The 18,493-nt window shown below is 35.9% G+C and overlaps 1 protein-coding gene across 3 annotated transcripts in view; it reads left to right on the top strand.

Annotated features, from left to right (window-relative positions):
* Positions 1–3,490: 3,490 nt before the first annotated feature.
* The window catches only part of inpp5d (inositol polyphosphate-5-phosphatase D), a 34,706-nt gene continuing 19,703 nt past the window's right edge, over positions 3,491–18,493 (top strand). For 2 of the 3 annotated variants that reach the window (XM_088616643.1, XM_088616642.1), the window contains exons 1-10: positions 3,491–3,778; positions 8,420–8,483; positions 12,687–12,834; positions 13,249–13,414; positions 13,698–13,838; positions 14,443–14,533; positions 15,233–15,313; positions 16,460–16,537; positions 17,419–17,542; positions 18,251–18,357. In XM_088616643.1, the coding sequence (XP_088472769.1) occupies positions 3,639–3,778; positions 8,420–8,483; positions 12,687–12,834; positions 13,249–13,414; positions 13,698–13,838; positions 14,443–14,533; positions 15,233–15,313; positions 16,460–16,537; positions 17,419–17,542; positions 18,251–18,357 (1,140 nt within the window). In that variant the 5' untranslated portion in view covers positions 3,491–3,638. The remainder of the gene's footprint in view (positions 3,779–8,419; positions 8,484–12,686; positions 12,835–13,248; positions 13,415–13,697; positions 13,839–14,442; positions 14,534–15,232; positions 15,314–16,459; positions 16,538–17,418; positions 17,543–18,250; positions 18,358–18,493) is intronic. The other variant, XM_088616645.1, reaches the window with a different exon arrangement.

Here is an 18,493-nt window from a genome sequence, read left to right as displayed (position 1 = left end):
ACTAAAATGTTTCTGTTGTGCAAATTCCTGCACTTGGCCTTGACAAATCTTGGCAGATGCCAATTTTATGGAATGTTTGTTTTCATGATGAATACATTTTTGGAGAAAAAAAAAACTTAAAATATGTAATATCCAGACACCACAAATTCTTGGTAAATTTATGTTACATTCCCGGTTATTTGTGCACGTGATTTTGCTGTGTATGCGATCGGGACAGCAGATTGACAGTCTACTTCCTGATATCTAGACAGAATTGCTGTGCACAATATACTGTTGTTCTGCATTGTTCGATTCATTCACTTATTTTTTTATTTTCCAACATTCAGTCCTCAAGTTTCATTTTGGAAGGTCACATTTTACAAACAGCATGATTCATATCTGTAATGCATAATCAACTGAAATGAATGCAGTTGAGTAAACTGAGCAGTCGGGAAGGAACTATTTGCATTGCTGATACTTGCTACAAAATGCTGTCTTCAGTCTGTGCAGTGGCATATTAGCTGGGACACAACACTGAGAGGCAGTGGAGGGTGGAAATCCCCTGACTTAGATGTGTGTATGAGACTTGGACTTTCTTGAGTCATGTGACTCAAAGTGTGGTATGTCAGCAGATTGGGTTTGTGCAACACTTCCTGTCCATAGCACTTTCTGAAAATGCAGGGCATCCTCTTATGTTCTCCTCAGAGCTGTGGGCTGTAGAGAGGGGGGGATCCTGTCTAAGAATACACCAGAGAATCTAGCTAAATGTGAAAATGATACATTGAACAATCCAAGCGTCTTGATATTCTCAGTTACTTTAGCTGCCACTTGTGTGAGTGGGTGTAAATATACAGGTATTAGGTATCCTGCATCTGCACCAGTGCTATTTAGTGTATTACAGAAGTCTGAATGTGCAGTGTTTATATCTAACAAAGATCCTTCCTGCAATTTTAGATTCTGTTTGGACAGTTTAGTAACAGGACAGAGTTACGTAACTCCATAAGAGTCATGTTCATATTACACATTAGTATTAGAGCTCACTTTCACAAGTTAGAGGCAAACTTGATTAAAAATGTATTTTTAAGCCACTGTCAAACCTTTAACCTTCCTCCATCACCACCCATCTCAAATTCCAAACCCTGATGCCAGGTTTCCATTGCTGAGAAGGAATAGCTCCCTTGCAAATAAAAATGCTTAAGCACGGGTTTATAATTTCGTATTGTTGGCTGATTCTTTTCTGATTTGGGCTAGAACTTAATTTTGTGATGTGATACTTACATTAGTTAAATAAAGGACAAAGTCACAAAAGAGTTTTCATTGACTCTGTCAGTTGTTTCTAATTAGAGTTCCGTAAACCGGAACACAAGACTTCTGCACAGCATCTCTTGTCACCTCCTAAGAAGGTGTCACTGTGGCTTTGAAACATCAGACAGATTGTATTTGTTTTTTGGTTTGTGTTTTTGTGATGTTTAACCCATCTGCTTTCTTTGCAGTAAATGTACATTCAGCTGAGAGTGCAAATACATACCTTCTGAGATTCTTTGCAAGGGTTTATGAAACTCTCACAATCTATTCCTGGTGAATATTTCATTGCACATTTTGTACTTTTTTCTAGATACATTTCTCGAGGCTATGACGTGTGTGCACAGTCCTCTTCCTGCTACTCTTCAAACACAACTGAAGGTGACGAACAATGATGGGTTCTGCACTAATAAAGCCATAGGCCTTCTGTGGTTCTGCACTAATGCAAGAACATTGTATAAGGTTTTAGCATTGAAATTTCCCTTTTTATGACATGCATGTTTTATATTTATCTAAGTGTTATTTTTAATTTTCTGATGCTATTTCTGTTCATTATTTGGCTTTATTAACAGCTCTTTCTGAAAGTCACATCCACTTTAAGTCATCTTAAAATTCATTTTATGAAAGTGTATTGGGCAAACAAATAGGATCTTAAAAACCTATATAGTCCATTGAAGGAGAGAGGTACAGTGGCATAAATATATGCCCCCTTGCTATTTCCTTCTCTCGAAGTTTGATAGGGTTACTAAGACCCTGCTGATTGCTGGAACTCTAAGGACACACATAGAGTAACAATATAATCAGAATTAGAAAAATAAAAGTAACAGGACATGACATATTATATAAGGTTGGCAGAGTGACATAGAAATTAGTGCTGTTGCCTCTATCATAGGATTTTTGGTTGGGTGTTTATTTTAGGCTTGCAAAGGTTTCCTCTAGGTGATCTTGTTTCCTCTTATCTTCCAGAGCTGTGTGTGGTTCATGGGTGCCTCTCAACTGTTCATGTGTATGCGTGCCCGACGATGGACTGGTGTCTCTTGCTCGAGGTCTTGTCCCACTTGTAACCTACAGGTACATTTCCAGGAGAGGTTCCTAATTGTGAAAATCCTTACCAGCAATAAGTGGCTTTCTGAAACCTGCCGAGTTGATAAAATGATAATTATAATGATATGATAATTATCGAAATGATAAAAAATACAGATATTTCGTGAGCTCTTTTCTTGTCTTCAGTTCAAGTAAAGTAATGATGTCTGTGATGGAGCTTGGATTTGAACCTTTGCTATTAAGTTATTATGTGTTGAATTTCAATAGGACATGGTAGCATAAACATGCTTGTCTGCCTTTTGAAATATTGTAATTTCTCCCACATTCCCAGTTCTGAGGTAGCTGCCGTGCTACAGAGGTACAATATGTTGTTTTAACTTGCAAATGGGAAGCCAAAAAGTTAACAGCCTCTCTGGATTACTGCTTCTGATTGTCACAAGCAAGACACTCATTATTGAAAGTAATGCATGCCCGGTGCTGAAAAATATGGGTGACTCACCATAAGACCCCATGTTTGCCGCAGAAGGAAGTGTAGATTGAAACAAAACAAATGAACAATTACATCACCAAAGGAACATTTTGAATGTTATTTTATTACCTTATTATGAACCATTATTTTTAAAAATTATAGTTTGTCTAAAATAAATAATTGAATCATCTTCATGCTCTGAGACAAGGGAGGTCTTGAAACGTTCTGTTTCACTAATAAACAAGCATGGCACAGGTGCAGTGAGATGGTGCTTCAGACATATTAACACATGGGGCACATGGCTTCCTTTTCATGCAAGAGCTGGCCTGGAGGATATTAAACCATCAGTTTCCATCATGGCAGAGACAAGTCAGTAATGTTTCATGTAAGAGTTGTTACACTCTTAGATTTCTACAAAATAATTCAACAAGCAATTGGTTTGCATCTATTTTTCTGTTGCACATCCTGTGTATGAATTGGTATTATGTGAAATAAGGCCTGTTATTGTCCTGATAGTGATAGCAGTTTGTTTTTACCAGGTATTTTACCACCTAACTGTATGCTCACACTTGTGTGAACAAGAAAGATGTGAAGCTTTGCAGCTCTTTTGCTGCTTCTCGCTCTGAACTGAGAATGAGGAAGTTCAAAATTGTGTTTGTGGCTGCTTCCTCCTCTAACAGCTTTCGCCTCTCGAACAGGAAGAGAGAAGAGAGAGAGACCAAAATGAATTCAACCAGCTAGCTGGTCTGAATTCACCCAGACGTTCTTCTGCGTATTTTGTAACCAACTTCAAAATACAAAATAGAAACTCAACCAAACCATCAGAAAAAAGTCAGAGGCTGGAATGGCAACCTTTCAGCCTTGGTACCATGGTAATATTACCCGCTCCAAAGCTGAGGACTTGCTTTCCAAAGCAGCAAAGGATGGTAGCTTTCTACTCCGGGACAGCGAATCTATTCCAGGAGCATACGCCCTCTGCGTACTGTAAGTAGTTCTTTTTTAAAGTCTATCAAGTTCTTTGCAGTTTCTTATTGTAATAGTGAATTTATACAACCCCCCAGGTGATAAGAGCAAGGGTGAGTGCCTATGATTAGTAAAGACCGACCCCTCCCTTGGCACCCATGCAATCTAGTGCCTTTTATGTTTACAGAATTAGTGATAACCCCCGGGCCGACCTTGGCATCCATTTGAACTGGGCAGACAGCTTAAAGAAACTGTTACTGACACAATATTGTGAGAGTGTTTCCTGCATCATTGACTTCAACCTTGTTCAAAGAGACCACAACCTTGTAAACATGACTAGAGAAAAATTAAGATTCACCTGTTATTAGTTTACATTGTACGCGGGACTAGATATAGCAAGCATATCTATACCCCCTTTGTATTTGGCACCAATATCTTTAATTAAAGCCATTGGATCTTCCTGGAATCTTTTGTTTTCATTGTTTTCACAGAATCACATTAGTTTGATAAGACCTGGGATCGCCTGAATTCCTCGGCTCCAATTTTTCTTTTTCTTTGCAATAATACTAGATTCCTTTATATGCACATTGGGAAGTACAGCGCAGAAAATATACCAATATAAGATGCAAAATGCACCCAAGATGGTTTATATTTTTATTTCTAAAAGGTTATGAATATGACATCAGTTTGTAGCTGGTCATTTGACCGTCAGTTTTGCATTTTTTTCTCTTCAGATAACGTTCTAACAGTGTTTAAAAGTGCACATCTTGTCAGTTGGTTTTAGCTCTTGTAAAACATCAAATATATTGATTAAATGACTGGTTTTCATGTAACACTAAAATTTTTGTGTAATGTGTTGCTTAATTAAAAAGTTCTATAGACATTTTTTCATAGTTAGAGGTTGCAAATTGCTCCAGAGTGGCATTATCTGTTGTTGGCGTAGGGGTCTGCATCAGCATGTGTAGGCTACAAAGGACCAGGTAAAGGTTGCTGAAAGGTAAAGAGAAGAAGAACACATTTCAGATGTGGAGGCTTCTTCCATTTGTGATGACACAATCAGAAATGTGTTTTTCAGCTTTTTATAAAAAGCTACAACAATTTAACTGGCAAACAGTGTCAATCAAAATTTAATTTCTGGTTGTTTTCTGTATTTTTTCAAAATCATTTGTGATTTAGTGACATTGAGTACTAGTTACAGTTACTTTGCTTCAGCTGAATACTACAAGTTGTTTCAAAATTTCTGATCATTATATATTACGTAGGTCATCTGCTTCTGAAGCCTTGATCAGAGTATAGAGCACGTTGGCTCTTGCAAACCAAAACCACAGAACAGAATATTAATGCTTAAAACCTTGACCATAGTATATAATGTAGGACATTCAGTCCCAAACGCATTTCAATTTGCTTATTCAGTAAATTCAAGAATGCATCATTCTTCTTTTAACTAAAGTTCCAACAATTCTATTATACTCTACTGCAGCCTATGGCATTAGCCAGTCAAAAGCTTCTGCTTATCAGCGGCTTCTCCCCATTCGCTTCTCTTGATCAGGAGTAATTGCCATCTAAAGTAATGAGACCTAGCTCAAAGTGCCATGGCCGTGTCACTTCAGTTTTTCACCCATAAAATGAATGTGAAGATGAGGTTCTCTCTCTGCTGTCCCTTACTAAGGTATATTTCTGGACTTCAGAAAGAGAATCATTCTTGCAGCTTGGTCCAGTGGTCTCAGTGTACTGCAGGTTGTTTCACTAAAACCTCAGTACTTTAAAGGATTTAGATGTTTAGGTACTGTATGTACCTTGGACTGGTGTCTGATCCAGGGTGTACCCTGCTTGCTGTGGTTCCCCCACATCTCTAAGCTGGAAGAAGTGGTTAGAAAATGAATGGATGGGATGTACCCACAAAGACACAAGAAATAAAGTGGTGGTATACTGTACTTCCTCATGTCTGTTGGCTCCAAGTGGTACACTGTGTGTATCTACCTGATGTAGATTCTTATGTGAGCTCCATTTTGTGCATTGGTTTTTCAGTTGTATATTTCTATGTCACAACTTCTGATTTTATCGCTGTAGGCTTTCATATTTCATATAGATATACAATTTTGTTCCATCTCATGCTCCATCTTTAACCTGATGTTGAATTTTTAACACAGGTTTGTAAAATTGTAATGCGTTACTTGAGCTTGTTGAACAATATTACATATCAAGATCTGAACAACCAATCTGACCTGAATCCACATATTGTATGCACAATTATCCATGCATGACCTTTCTCTTTATCTCTCTGACACACACACGTAAAAATATAAGAAAGGTTAAAAATGAAAGAAGGTCATTTATCTCAACAAGGTTATTTGGTACCCAGGGTCTAATTGGTTCAAGGATAACATCCAGGCATTTCTTCAAATAAGTCAGATTATAATCAATAACATGGCTGGGAAGCTTGTTCCAGACTCCCACAATACTTTCTGTATAAACGTGTCTCTCATTCTCAGTTTTAAAAGCACTTCCCCAGAGTTTCCACAACGTCCTCTGTCTCGTTTTTCGCTATTAATTCTTAACCTGCATACTGTAAGCATTCACTTCGTCAATGCCTTTGAGTACAATATTTAGAGCATATTTGAATCAGTTCTCCTTTTTCTGTTAGAGAGAACAAAGTCAAGTTCTTTAACTCTGTCCTTTAAATTAAAAATATATATTTTTTCTCTTTTTGAACTGATTCCTCAGCAGCATTTTACATGACCAAAGTTGTACACAATATTCTAAATGAGGTCATGCTAATGCAATGCAAAACTTTAACAGAAAATCCCCTTATTTAGAATTTACACCTGTAAGCTAGCCCTAACATTCTGTTAGCTTTTTATTGCTTTTCCACGTCAACTGTGTCAACTTTCCGTCATGTAGATGTGTCCACATAAAACCTATGTCTGTTTCTTAAAGTTGATGAGCAAAAAAGGATGTTTACAATGCAACCATTAAGTTTAAATTCAGTTACCAACCATGATGTTGTTATATTAAGTATTGTAAACACCTTTATGGCGTCATGTAGAAGCTTTCCAAAGCGTCTGACACACATCCAAACAGCACAATCCACTGAACATCAGGGCCCGTTTCTTAGGCTTACATTTAATAAGAACATTAGAGAGGTTACAAACATAAGGAAGCCATTCAGCACTGTAGTCCATTTGGCAGCTAATTGATCTGAATTTCTCATCCAGCTGTTTCTTGAAAGACGCCAGGCTATTGACTGCAACAATATGGCTGTTTTAGCTTGCTTTACCTTTGGGTAAAGAAGTGCCTCCTGTTCTGAATATGTTGAACAATGATGTTTTGTTCATAGAGGTGCCATGTGCCACATCTTAGCAAAGTTCCCTGCTCAGTAATCATGACCCAAAGATTGCTTTGCTAATCTCTTATATGGCTCAAATTCTTGTACAGTAAATGCACTAATGTTCTATAGTTTTTTGCTGAAATAATTGTAGCTGTTGGCATTGCAGAAACTTATATTGCTTATATTACGTTCAGAATCTTACATTATGTATATTTAAATTGGTTAAGAAGGTTTTGCTTTGTAATACAGAATGCAAATAAGAAAGGTATAGTCATGGTGGTGCTGTGTGGGCTATATTTGAAAAATAAAAGAATGAAGCCCCACTGTGTTTGTCAAAATCCAGATCACTACATCGTAATATTCTATTACCAAAATGACAAACTTTATGACTTTATGAATAAGAAATTCAAGCAAAAAAAAGTCACGTTGCAGAAATGCAAAGATGAACATCTGTAAGGTTAACCAGGTTTTTGATTCCTAAAAATAAATACGGACCTCTACATACAGAACAGCACCCAGGGGCTGAGTTTCACTAGCAGAAAGACCAGATACTATGTAGGTTTGCTCACATTTTCCATGCGGTATCTCAAAGGCTTCCTCTGATTACAAAAAGAGGATGTAACGTGTATAGTCTGAGCTGCTGGGCTACCAGGAGAGAGTGGACATTTAGACTGACACAATGAAGGGTTTTTCTTCCTCCCCTTCAAAAGATCAAGGTCAAGTGAATCAGGCACTATGTCCTGTCGGATCTGATAGGATGTCGGAACAAACAATGTGTAAAATGGAATCATGGATTTGGTTCCCTGGAGTGAGAGCATGAGTTTGCAAGCAATGTAAGAGGATGCAAGCTACGTTATGGCTCATCTTTGGGACATGCTTGTTATAGAATCAGCCCACAGACACGCCACACCTGAAACCTGAGACGAAGCCTTTGGAGGGACAAGACCCCGGGGGATATGATTTGGTTTTCTCTTATTGCTTCGTATTTTCAATTTCACTGCTGCATAAAGTTTCATTACTGTAAAAAAATGTGTGCAGTGCAGATTGCTGATTTGTTCACTTTAAAAACTCTTCAGGAATAATGAATATCCAGGGTTGCCACGATATGTACTGTACATAAATGTAAATAGCAAGCATTTTGTTCCTGTTTCCATACTTTTATATGACTGATGTTATCTGGTATCATTTTATTTATTATTTTGGTTATCTGGTCCCTGATTCCCCACATGTTCCTCATACACAAAGCTATATTTAACTTTCAGCAGCTACGTGTTAAAACTGTTTGTTAAGTATGCCATCTATTCAAAAGACCTCTTATTTGTTTATATCTATAGATATCAGAACTGTGTGTACACATACAGAATCTTGCCAAATGAAGAAAGAAAACTTTCTGTTCAGGTAAGAAAGAAGCCTTTCCACACAATTTGAAAGGAGACTAACCACCTATTCATATTTTTGACATAAAATGAAAGCTGCCTCACAGGTGCAGTTTAAGCGAGTTTGTATTTCTATTTTTAAAAACGATTTATTCAGTGTAAAAGTAGTTCTGCTTTTGCAGTCTCAAATAAAAAATCTGATAACTAAGACCGTGCTTTGCATATAGCAGAGCATCAGGCTCAGGCTGGTTTATAACAATCATTTATTTCTTAAAAATCAAACTATTCTATATGAAATTTAGAATTTTTTTTTGTTTTTTTTCACTCCTAATATATTTAAGCACTGCTAATTTGCGCGCATTGTAGTTTTCTACCAAATGTGTTTCGCTGTTATTAAACCAATAATATTGCAAAAATATGTTAGAATGTTTTAAAGGCTTTTAATAATAATCATCATCATCTTTAAAAGAAGCTTCTCAAATTGCTTTACACAGTACAAAGGTCATTCAATTTCAGTGCTTACAGCAAAAAAGTGTACCTACCCATCAATTACAAAGTTTCTGCTGGGATGAAAGAAGCCTGGATCTTCCAGAACCGGCCATAAAATACTGAGTATGCAAATTGCTCTTGGTGGATGGCTGTATTTTGATATAATCATGGCCTTAGGCTTAAAAAAAACAAGAAAAACCTATCTGAAGCAAGTAACCTTGAAAAAAGTGAAACTAAAATTGTTGCTCTAAAAATGTATTTTAACAGCATGTTAAAATGTATGTTTTGATAAACAATTATCAAAAATATAATATGTATAATTTTGACTGAACATTTTTATAGTTAATACATACAACTTGTCTGATGTTCTACCAAGATGCAAAAGTCTGTTTGGTGTGGATTATTTTGAAACTGTATCTCTGCCCATGTCTGTCTAGATTGTCAAAGCTGATGTAACAATTATATAGCAGTTTTCTGCCAAAAATCAGCTTCTTGTTGTACTGATTATTAGCAATTTGCTACAAACTTAAAAAGCTAAAAAAAACAATATTTTGTCTGTGTAAAGGATTACTCTTTATGATTACAAATAAATGATTAGATTTTAAAGGTTAATCTCCTAAACACTGCTCTTATTAACGTTGCCTCATAAAGAGATAATTAAGGGGAATCATCCTAAAAGCTGATATTTTTATTATATTTATTAATTATTATTATTTATTATTTCTATTATATACAATTCTTTCATTGGGGATTTCCATAACCCCAAAACATATAACATAAAAAGGTTTGTAAAATAAATTGCAAAGCTTTGAAAATGACTCAACCCTGTACCCTAGGGCTAAGAAAATGAACCTCAATGCATTATTGTCACTTTAAAAGAATTTAACTTTCAGCTTGATTGTTTCATATGATGTCCTAGTACAGTCTTTTTTCAGGCACAGAGAAATCTTCAAAAATGCATGCTTCTATTTTTCCAGAAATATTTTGATCCCTCAGATACAGATGTACTCTATATGTACACTACAGCAGCTGATGTAGAAATGGAAGTGATGTAATAAGTGTCCAAAACTCAGTTTGTCCAGTACTCACTCAGTGTATTCTGTGGATGTTCTGCCCATGTTATTGCAGACTACATTTTACATACTGTATATTGGTGAGTTGTGAACTTAACAAAGATGAGCATCTGAAGTTTCCATTGGCTTCCACAGAATAATAAAAGGTCATATCAGTGTGAGAGACAACTATCATACAAAGATATAAACACAATGAAGTGTGAAAGCAGACTGTCTTTTGTACATTGGTCTGTATATTTTATATATTAGAAATTGTGTAAACAGGAAACTGGTGGAATTTGCTACAGTTAATATTTGTCCCTCTGCATTTAATGCCTGTCAAATGGTTAAACCCGTAACTTAAATATAAAGTTATTTTCAATGCAACACTAACGTAATTATGTTCATGAGCTTGTTAAACAGCATCTGTAATTTGAATATTTTATTTTCTTGAAAGAACAGATAGATTTCTTTTAGAATTCTTCTTATATTACTGTACATGACTTTGCAGATGTTTTTATTGCTATTTATGGCAAACAGTATAAATTGAGGATAGTTGGGCACATTGTAAGCTAGGAAGTCTTTAGTTGAGCACATAGGGTGCAAGGACACTCCAGGGCATGCCCTCTCTCTCCAAACCCCTGCTAACACCACACCACTGAACAATTTCTTTTTTATTTAAAAAAAAAGGCAGACCTAAAAATTTGAGATTGGCCTGACTACCTGGTTCAATAAAGTGTAGGGATACACAGAAGGTGTGTTTTATGCTACCCAAGCTGAAATATATAGAATACCTGAAAAAACGTTGTTGAATAGTAGTTTGTCAATTGTAAATGTCTAATTTTAGACTTATATTATAGTTCTAATCAGTTAGAGAGACTTTTTTATTGATAAGGAGTAAAAACTGCAAATAAAACCTACTGTAATTAATTAATTTATTTGACTGGCACCTTACTGAAAAGAAATTATATTTGAAACCACTGATATAGCTGGGTGCTTTACTAAAGCAGCCTGAGCAAAGTTCTTTGCTTTACATACAACTGTACTGTCTCAACCAGGGTCAAACCCACAAGGTCAAAAGAGCTCACCATCAGTCTGCTGCCACATTCAGCTTTACGTCTATTTTAGAAGATCTCATTCCAGGAAGTTCAAGATACTTCACACAAAGTTTAAAAATGATTAATGTTTTATAACACTGGAATGTTAGTTGGAAGAACTAATACATGCCTTTTTAATGTGCAACTAAAATAAAATGCTGCCAAAATGTCTTAAACTGTGAGGAATGAATCCCACACTGAAAAAGCTCTTGAGGGATCAGTTGCAAATTTCCCTTTTAAAGCCTTTTAAACTATAAAATATTAATGGAGCAATGATACAGTGTCAATAATGTGGAAGAAAAAGTATTGTTCTCATATGTAAATATTTTAGAAATGCATGAGCAGTATTAGCATGTTGTTTGTTAAGCATTTATAATTATGTTTAACTGCTGTGTTACCTGTCTCAATTTACTGATGCGGGTAATCCAAGAAGAACTGTACCTTTTGAACAGTAGTCTTGGTGTAAAAAGAACAAGATCCTCCTTTAAGCAAAGACCTCTTTCTTTAATGATAATTACTGTATGTGATTAATATACATCTCAACATAGACTAAAGTAACAGGGCTGTTTTTCATAAAAAGGTGACTGATGTGGCATTTTTATGATACCTCAGCCTTGTTTCCACCTTATTCACTGAACATAATTAAGTCCTCTGTGCAAGAACAAGTTGATTCAGCAAGGGCTTTCGTTTCTTTTGACATCTCTGATGTTTCTTCCTCTTTCTGGTCACTGCAGTTATGCAGGGGTATTTTAAATTATCCCTCTGCGTAGGCGTCAGGAAATCCACAAGGTTCCTCTTACAGTCAGAGATCACTAGATGGAAAGTCATGCTATTAAAAAAGCTTCTAGTTCCTTACTTATTGGCCTTGCAGTGCTGTAGGACTGTCTCTCTCACAGTTTTCAGATCTGGTTTGGAGAAAACTTCAAATTAAATATGTCAATCTTTACAACAACAAACAACGCCATTACATTTCTCAGTTCAGACTGAAAATACAAACCTTTCTGTCATAAAAAGTAGCCAATTTGACATTCTCTCAAGAGGTTGGGTGGGGTGACTTTTTAGACACATCAACTGTGAAAGACAATATGTGACCTTTATTTTTTCTGCATCAGAAGCAAACTTTATTTTGTGACTTAATTTGTAAAACTCTGCTATAATGTATATGTGTCAGGGATAACAGCCTATATTCTGTGCATATTAATCTGTATTGACACTACCAACCTTTCTTAGTACAAAGCTGGGATGCTTACTATCTAAAGTGCACCTTCTATAAAAGCGTAGGTTTAATGTGGATGCTGTACTTATCCATGTGTTCACTGCAGAAACACTGCTGTTGTGCTGGAAAGAGAATTTTATGGATGAGGACATTTCAGTCCCAGTGTTTGCTGCTTTATTTGGCTGCTCTAGCTTCTACAGAAACCCTCATCTCCCTTGTATGTGCTCAACATTTGTTTTACATATTTCCCATTGGTCAGATAGCCTTTATCCAAATACAGGACATCCTGCAATCTCATGGAGGTTCAATCTTGTTTCTGGGACAGTGAGACAAGTCAGCCTCATCCGCCTGTTATTGTGCTTTATCCCAAGGCATCAGAGGGAGTGCCAATCCGCTTCTTCTCTGTGATAAGCGATCTAGTGGAGCACTACTACAAGGAGAACATGGGGCTGGTGACGCACCTCCAGTACCCCGTGCAGAAGGAGGAGGAGAGAGCGGAGGAGCCCGAGGATGAGTCTGGTAAAAATGTGCACACTTGCTTGGGGATTAGAAAACACATGAAACATACTGTGAGAAGGGTTGCAAATGAAAGGTGGGCATTGTGCCATGGAACAGCATCGTACAAGCTCCAACATTAAGAAGTATTTGCTTTTTGTGCACTCTTTACAGAACGGTGCATAAATATACTGCAGATATAAACAGATATAAGTCCAAATGTACACCTTTAAAAAATATATCATTTTGAGTAGATGTTATGTACAAATCAAGCGACATACTGTAGGTTCCTTTAACAAACGTAATGTTGCTTTATTCAGGATGTACAGGACACTTATTTTGCAAGGTAAAAAAGTTGTTTTTTAAAGCCAGTTTTTTTTAGAATTCTGAAATGCAGAATATTTGATTGTCTTAGTGTGTGCTACTTTTATTCTGCAGAGCCTATAAACATCCCTCCACAGCTTCCACCTAGAAACTTTATTGCCCTGCCATCGACCAGCGAGAACAGGGAAACTGCCAGCGATACCTCAAAAGGCTCAGAGATTGTCCGACCGTCCATTTCAGACATGTTCTTACAGAGACTGCAGCACCAGGACACCAGCAAGTTAGTCTCCAATCTTGGTCCATTACATCCATGCCAATCCATGTCAGAATGCTAAAAAAAGCCAAAGAATTTTTGTTTCACACGTATTACATATATTAAATGTACTGTATTCGTGCTTCATAGTCAAGCATCCACCTTGCTTTCCCAAGGAAAGTACACAAATGTCTAATGTCTCACATGTCTCAATGGACACAAATGTCTCCTGAGCCAATGCGATCGTTGTATTGATAACACAAAAGTTAAATTTCTTTCCTCTTCTTTCCCACTGTACTGTCAACTCCAGCATACCAGAAGAACACCTAAAATCCATCCAAGACTACTTTAAGGTTTCTGTTTGCCTTGATGCAGAACTCGTACAGAATGGTAATCCCACCCTTCCCAATCTGAAAAAGCTAACCAATGGGCTCTGTAAAAACCTGAACAGGTAATCACGTTTATCTCTTCTGTATAGAAATTTGCATACTTATAGTCCTTTTGTAACATGTGGCGCGTTATCTTTTGTCTGTTTTCTTCAGAGCAGGAAAAACGTCTCCTGCATGATCACGCGCACACTCACACGGACACATTTACAGGTTTTCAACTGCAAGACTGCCTGTTCATCTATGCAGTCTTAGTAAAACCACAGCAGGGGAAAATGGCAGTTGAGCTGAAGTAGTAAGAAAGGCTACCCACAATATTGCCATTTTCAATAGGCGGGTGTATTTATTGCTGTTTTCCACGAATAAAATGAGGTTTGCGAAAGAGGTTTCATGTGAATACCTGCCTTTTTACCACCTGTTTCTGATCAGTGGTATTAGTAGTTTGAAGTCCTGTACATTTAGAAGTATTTAGTTGAGCTTTGGCATTATCTTGCTTAATGTGAATTAACTAGGACTTCTTCCAAAAAGTAGAACCTAAAAATAGGAATCCAAAATTAAGTAAAATAATTGTTATTATTGCATTATGTAATGGATAGTGGAATATAATGGAATATAGAACACACAAAAGAATGAAGCTCCACTTACTGTATATACCTATTTCACTTACAGTGAAATTACACGCACTTTGCCTACTTTGGAGCTATTTCAGAAGGCTCTGGATCAACAGCTCTCACCTGGCCCAGGACGCTTGAGGAATCAGGTAGCAAAGTTTAAAAATGATACACACTAAAGAAAGACTTAGAGAGTTATTTTTATCATGAACTTTTTGGCAGAGTTTGCTTGTTACCCTGAACAATCAATCTTGATAAAATACAGAATGCTTTTTGGAAGGCAGTGTTTTTGTGAAACATAACAAAGACACAACACATACTGTACCAAGAAGCTGAATCAGGACAAGTGTATGATTCAGTGTATCTAAGACAACAATTAAATATCTGCAAAATAAACTCATTAAGTTATCGGAGAGGGTTAAAGAGGATCCATCTGTGGTTTAATGGAGAAATTCCAGGATTAACTCTACCATTTTGACAAACTTTCTAAAAGGCTAAATTCCAACACGTGACAACAAAGCTATCATTTACTGTATATGATTGTAAGACCGAAAAAATTACTAATATAAATTAGTGATATAAATTGTTGATGATTTCATTTGTCTATGAAGTTTTGTTTATACTGAATATAATTTTCATATTGAATGAAAATAAGTGTGTGTTGTTGCGGTGTGAAAATGCAGAGCACAGAGACATATGTGAGCCAATTAAGATATGATTTAGCTTGTTATCACAAATGCCAGAAGAAACTTGTGCCTGAAACATTTGCGATGCTTAGATATTTCAACAATTGTTTTACCCAGCATGTCAATGTGCAGTATTGAGTAATGTTTTGTTTTCAATTCTAGACCTCTTCAGATTCCAGTCTAGTGTCCATTTCTTCTAAGCTTGAGCAAATAATGAAACTGCTGAATTCAATAGAAGACAAGGTAATTATTTAAAGTTAATTTCCAGCCCTCCACAGCTAAAATGATAAAAAAAACTATTGACTGCAAGTTAAACAACTGTAATGAGATGGTAATAAACCCCAGCATAGTTTTCCATTAGAATTTCTATTCTGGTGGCATATGGTTAGACTTGATACTTTTAATATTTTTGCTACTGTTGTTTAATTGTTTATTTATTTTGTGCATGCATGCATTTCTGATTTAATTGCAGAATTAAAACTGCCTTGAATACATCAATTTAGCAGCTATGGGAGAGATACTTTTTTCCTTTGGTAAAAAATAGGGGTTATTCACCCTTAGTCTACAGTGCTGCTTTGTCAAACAGATGTTGTTTACAGAATTTATTTTGTATTGTAATGTAATGTAATGTAAATGTAATGTACATTTTGTTTTCTTTGTCTTTGTGATATGATGGAGACTACGGGAAATCATTATGTTTCTGGAATATTTATATTTAGAAAATTCTTATATATTTATATATGTAATAAATATGTATTTAAAATAAATATAATATTTTTAAATTCCTCATTTAAAAGCTGTATTTGGATAAACTGTTTAAAATATACAAATTAAACAAGAAAAGGCTGATGTTCTACTGTGGTATTTTGTGCACAGAAAAAATATAAATACCACAGAATACCAATCCTAGCCTTATAATATTTATATTAGGTCGAATAACGTTCGGTAATTCAACATTTATCTCAAGGATGTAGTTCAGGCACGCAAATTCATGAGAAACCAGCTTCCTGCTCCCTATATGATATGTAATATGTTAGACTAGGATAAGGACACATCTCCTTATGCATGCTACAGTATGTGTTCCTAATCTTCTATCATGCATGTGCTTTTCTATATTGTGGATCCTCCCTCTATAAACTGTAAAACATCTCCAAGTGCTATACATTTCACTCAACATACATCCAGAACATGTGCTAGAACGTGAAAGCTTAAAGAAAATAGAGAGCACATCAACATCCTCTTTCAATATCCCCATTTCTTAAAACATTTTAACACTGGCCCATACGAACTAAACAGACCACTACTCACTTTTATCTCACTTTCACACTCAGACTGGCCACTACAACATGCATGACACCATTCTGTTAACCTCTCACCTTTGTCCTCTAGACAAAGAATGCTGTGTTTGACTCTGTGGGATATGATGGAGGCCACAGAAAATCATTAATACCTCCTGTTACCTTTGAGGTAATGTATAAGAGTCTTCAATGATTGATATTTTCTTTTTAAAGACCCCAATGGCGATCATACCAACATCTTATTATATATTTTTGATATTTATTATTCCTTTGGAGCAGACAGTTTTAGGTGTCCATTTTTGCTTAAAGCAGTGGGCTAAGGAATAGATGCCTATTACACAGGCATAAACATTGCCTGTGATCCGTTCATTCAGCTAAGCATTTTCCTGCAAACATAAATGCAAATAAGTGGAATAAGGCCGGCTAATGTTTTGAGATATTATCTGATAAACATGAGCAAGTAAGAGCATATCATTATGTGTGAGATAAGGGAGAGATTTGGTTACTGTGACCAAAATAGCCAGCAGCATGAAAGAAAACTACATGGTTCATTTATTAAACAAAGGCCCATGTAGTGACTGTGTTTGGATTATTTCTCATCTTATTGACTTTATTCAGATATTTGTCTTCTCTGTATAATAGCTTTTCTTTTTCTTAGAAGCCAAAATATGTCTTAAACAATAATTCTTGTTGAATCATGTGGGGTCCAATAGCTTTCTGCTGTTTTTATTTCACTTTTTAATACAAAAGACCAATGTGCTTCAAAGCTGAGGTTTACGAAAATAAGCTTCATCCAGCCCAGACTATTGTTCATGGTGCAACATTGTAAGGTTCTTTGTTTTAATAAAGTGACAATGGAAAATAAAAGCTTCATGAGATTTTCCACATGAAAATTAATATATCACTCTCTACCCTCATAAAACCCCTAAAACAGGTAAGCCTATTTCACAGAAGGGGATGCCTCTGAAGAGCTTACAGCTGCATTTTCAAATTTTGGGAGAGCCTCATGAGAAATAAAGATAAGATGTGTGACCTTAAGCATTTTTGCAGGTTAAATCAGATTCGCTTGGTATTTCAACAAAAATGTACCTGAAGGTGGATGTGGAGACTGGGAAAGTGATTTTTAAGAAGTCCAAAGAAGGATCAGAGGACAAGTATGTCGTGCACAACAAAAGTAAGATCACACATTCTTATGAACATAGAAAATTGATTTCTGCATAAGCTTCATAATGTTTATTTTTTACATTTCACTTCTGTTATTCTCTTAGTAAATGTGACATTGCCATATTTGAAAGAGTTCAAACAGTAAATAAGATACCAGACCATGACTGAATGCTATGTGAAATAAGCACCTGCATCAAAGTAAAAATAGTTTCAGCAGTTCTTCTAATCCTACACAGAAGCTCAGTCTAGACCAATTTGGAATCTGGACATACACAGTAGCAGAATCATTAAAACTGGTATTTCCTTTTGAAAAATATTGTGAATACTAGATCTTAGAGCCATTTTTCATTGGTGTCAACAACATGAATCAAGTTGGAAACTTTGGGTTATTTAGTTGCTTTCAAAGGGACACTGTGGTACATAACATTTCTTTTGGTTTGTTCCCTCAAACAATTGATCGAAATAAAAAATGAACACCAATGGTCAGAAAAAACATCAATTTTCTAACTGATTACTTCTGGCGTGGGTCATTTTGGTAAGAGATTGAGCAGGGTAGACCAGAAACATTACTTAATTAAAACCTTTATTGAAAATCGAGAACAACACCATTGTTTTTCAAATGGCCTCCACAAAGTACTGTAATTCAATCTCAGGTTTTCAGATTTGTAGGACATAAACTCAGCTCATCAGGAATTTCATATCCCTCATTTATGTGCAGTCTTACAGCTTGTGAAGTCACAGAAAGTCCCCAATAAGCTTGTGATTGTCATGGAAACAGAGAAAGAGAAGATTCAAAGGAAAGAGTATGTCTTTGAAGATTCAAAGGTGAGGTTTCAATTGTGAATAGTATTAGGAGTAGTAATAAATCTACATTTTCCTTTTGTTTCTATATAGTATATATATTTATACAATTCTATGCTTCTAGTTTGATTTTTTATTTTAGAAAAATAATTGTTGTTTT

Source organism: Lepisosteus platostomus, chromosome 2, assembly GCF_059453375.1.
Source record: "Lepisosteus platostomus isolate fLepPlt1 chromosome 2, fLepPlt1.hap1, whole genome shotgun sequence".
Lineage (NCBI taxonomy): Eukaryota > Metazoa > Chordata > Actinopteri > Semionotiformes > Lepisosteidae > Lepisosteus > Lepisosteus platostomus.
This window is presented reverse-complemented; position numbering and strand designations above follow the sequence as displayed.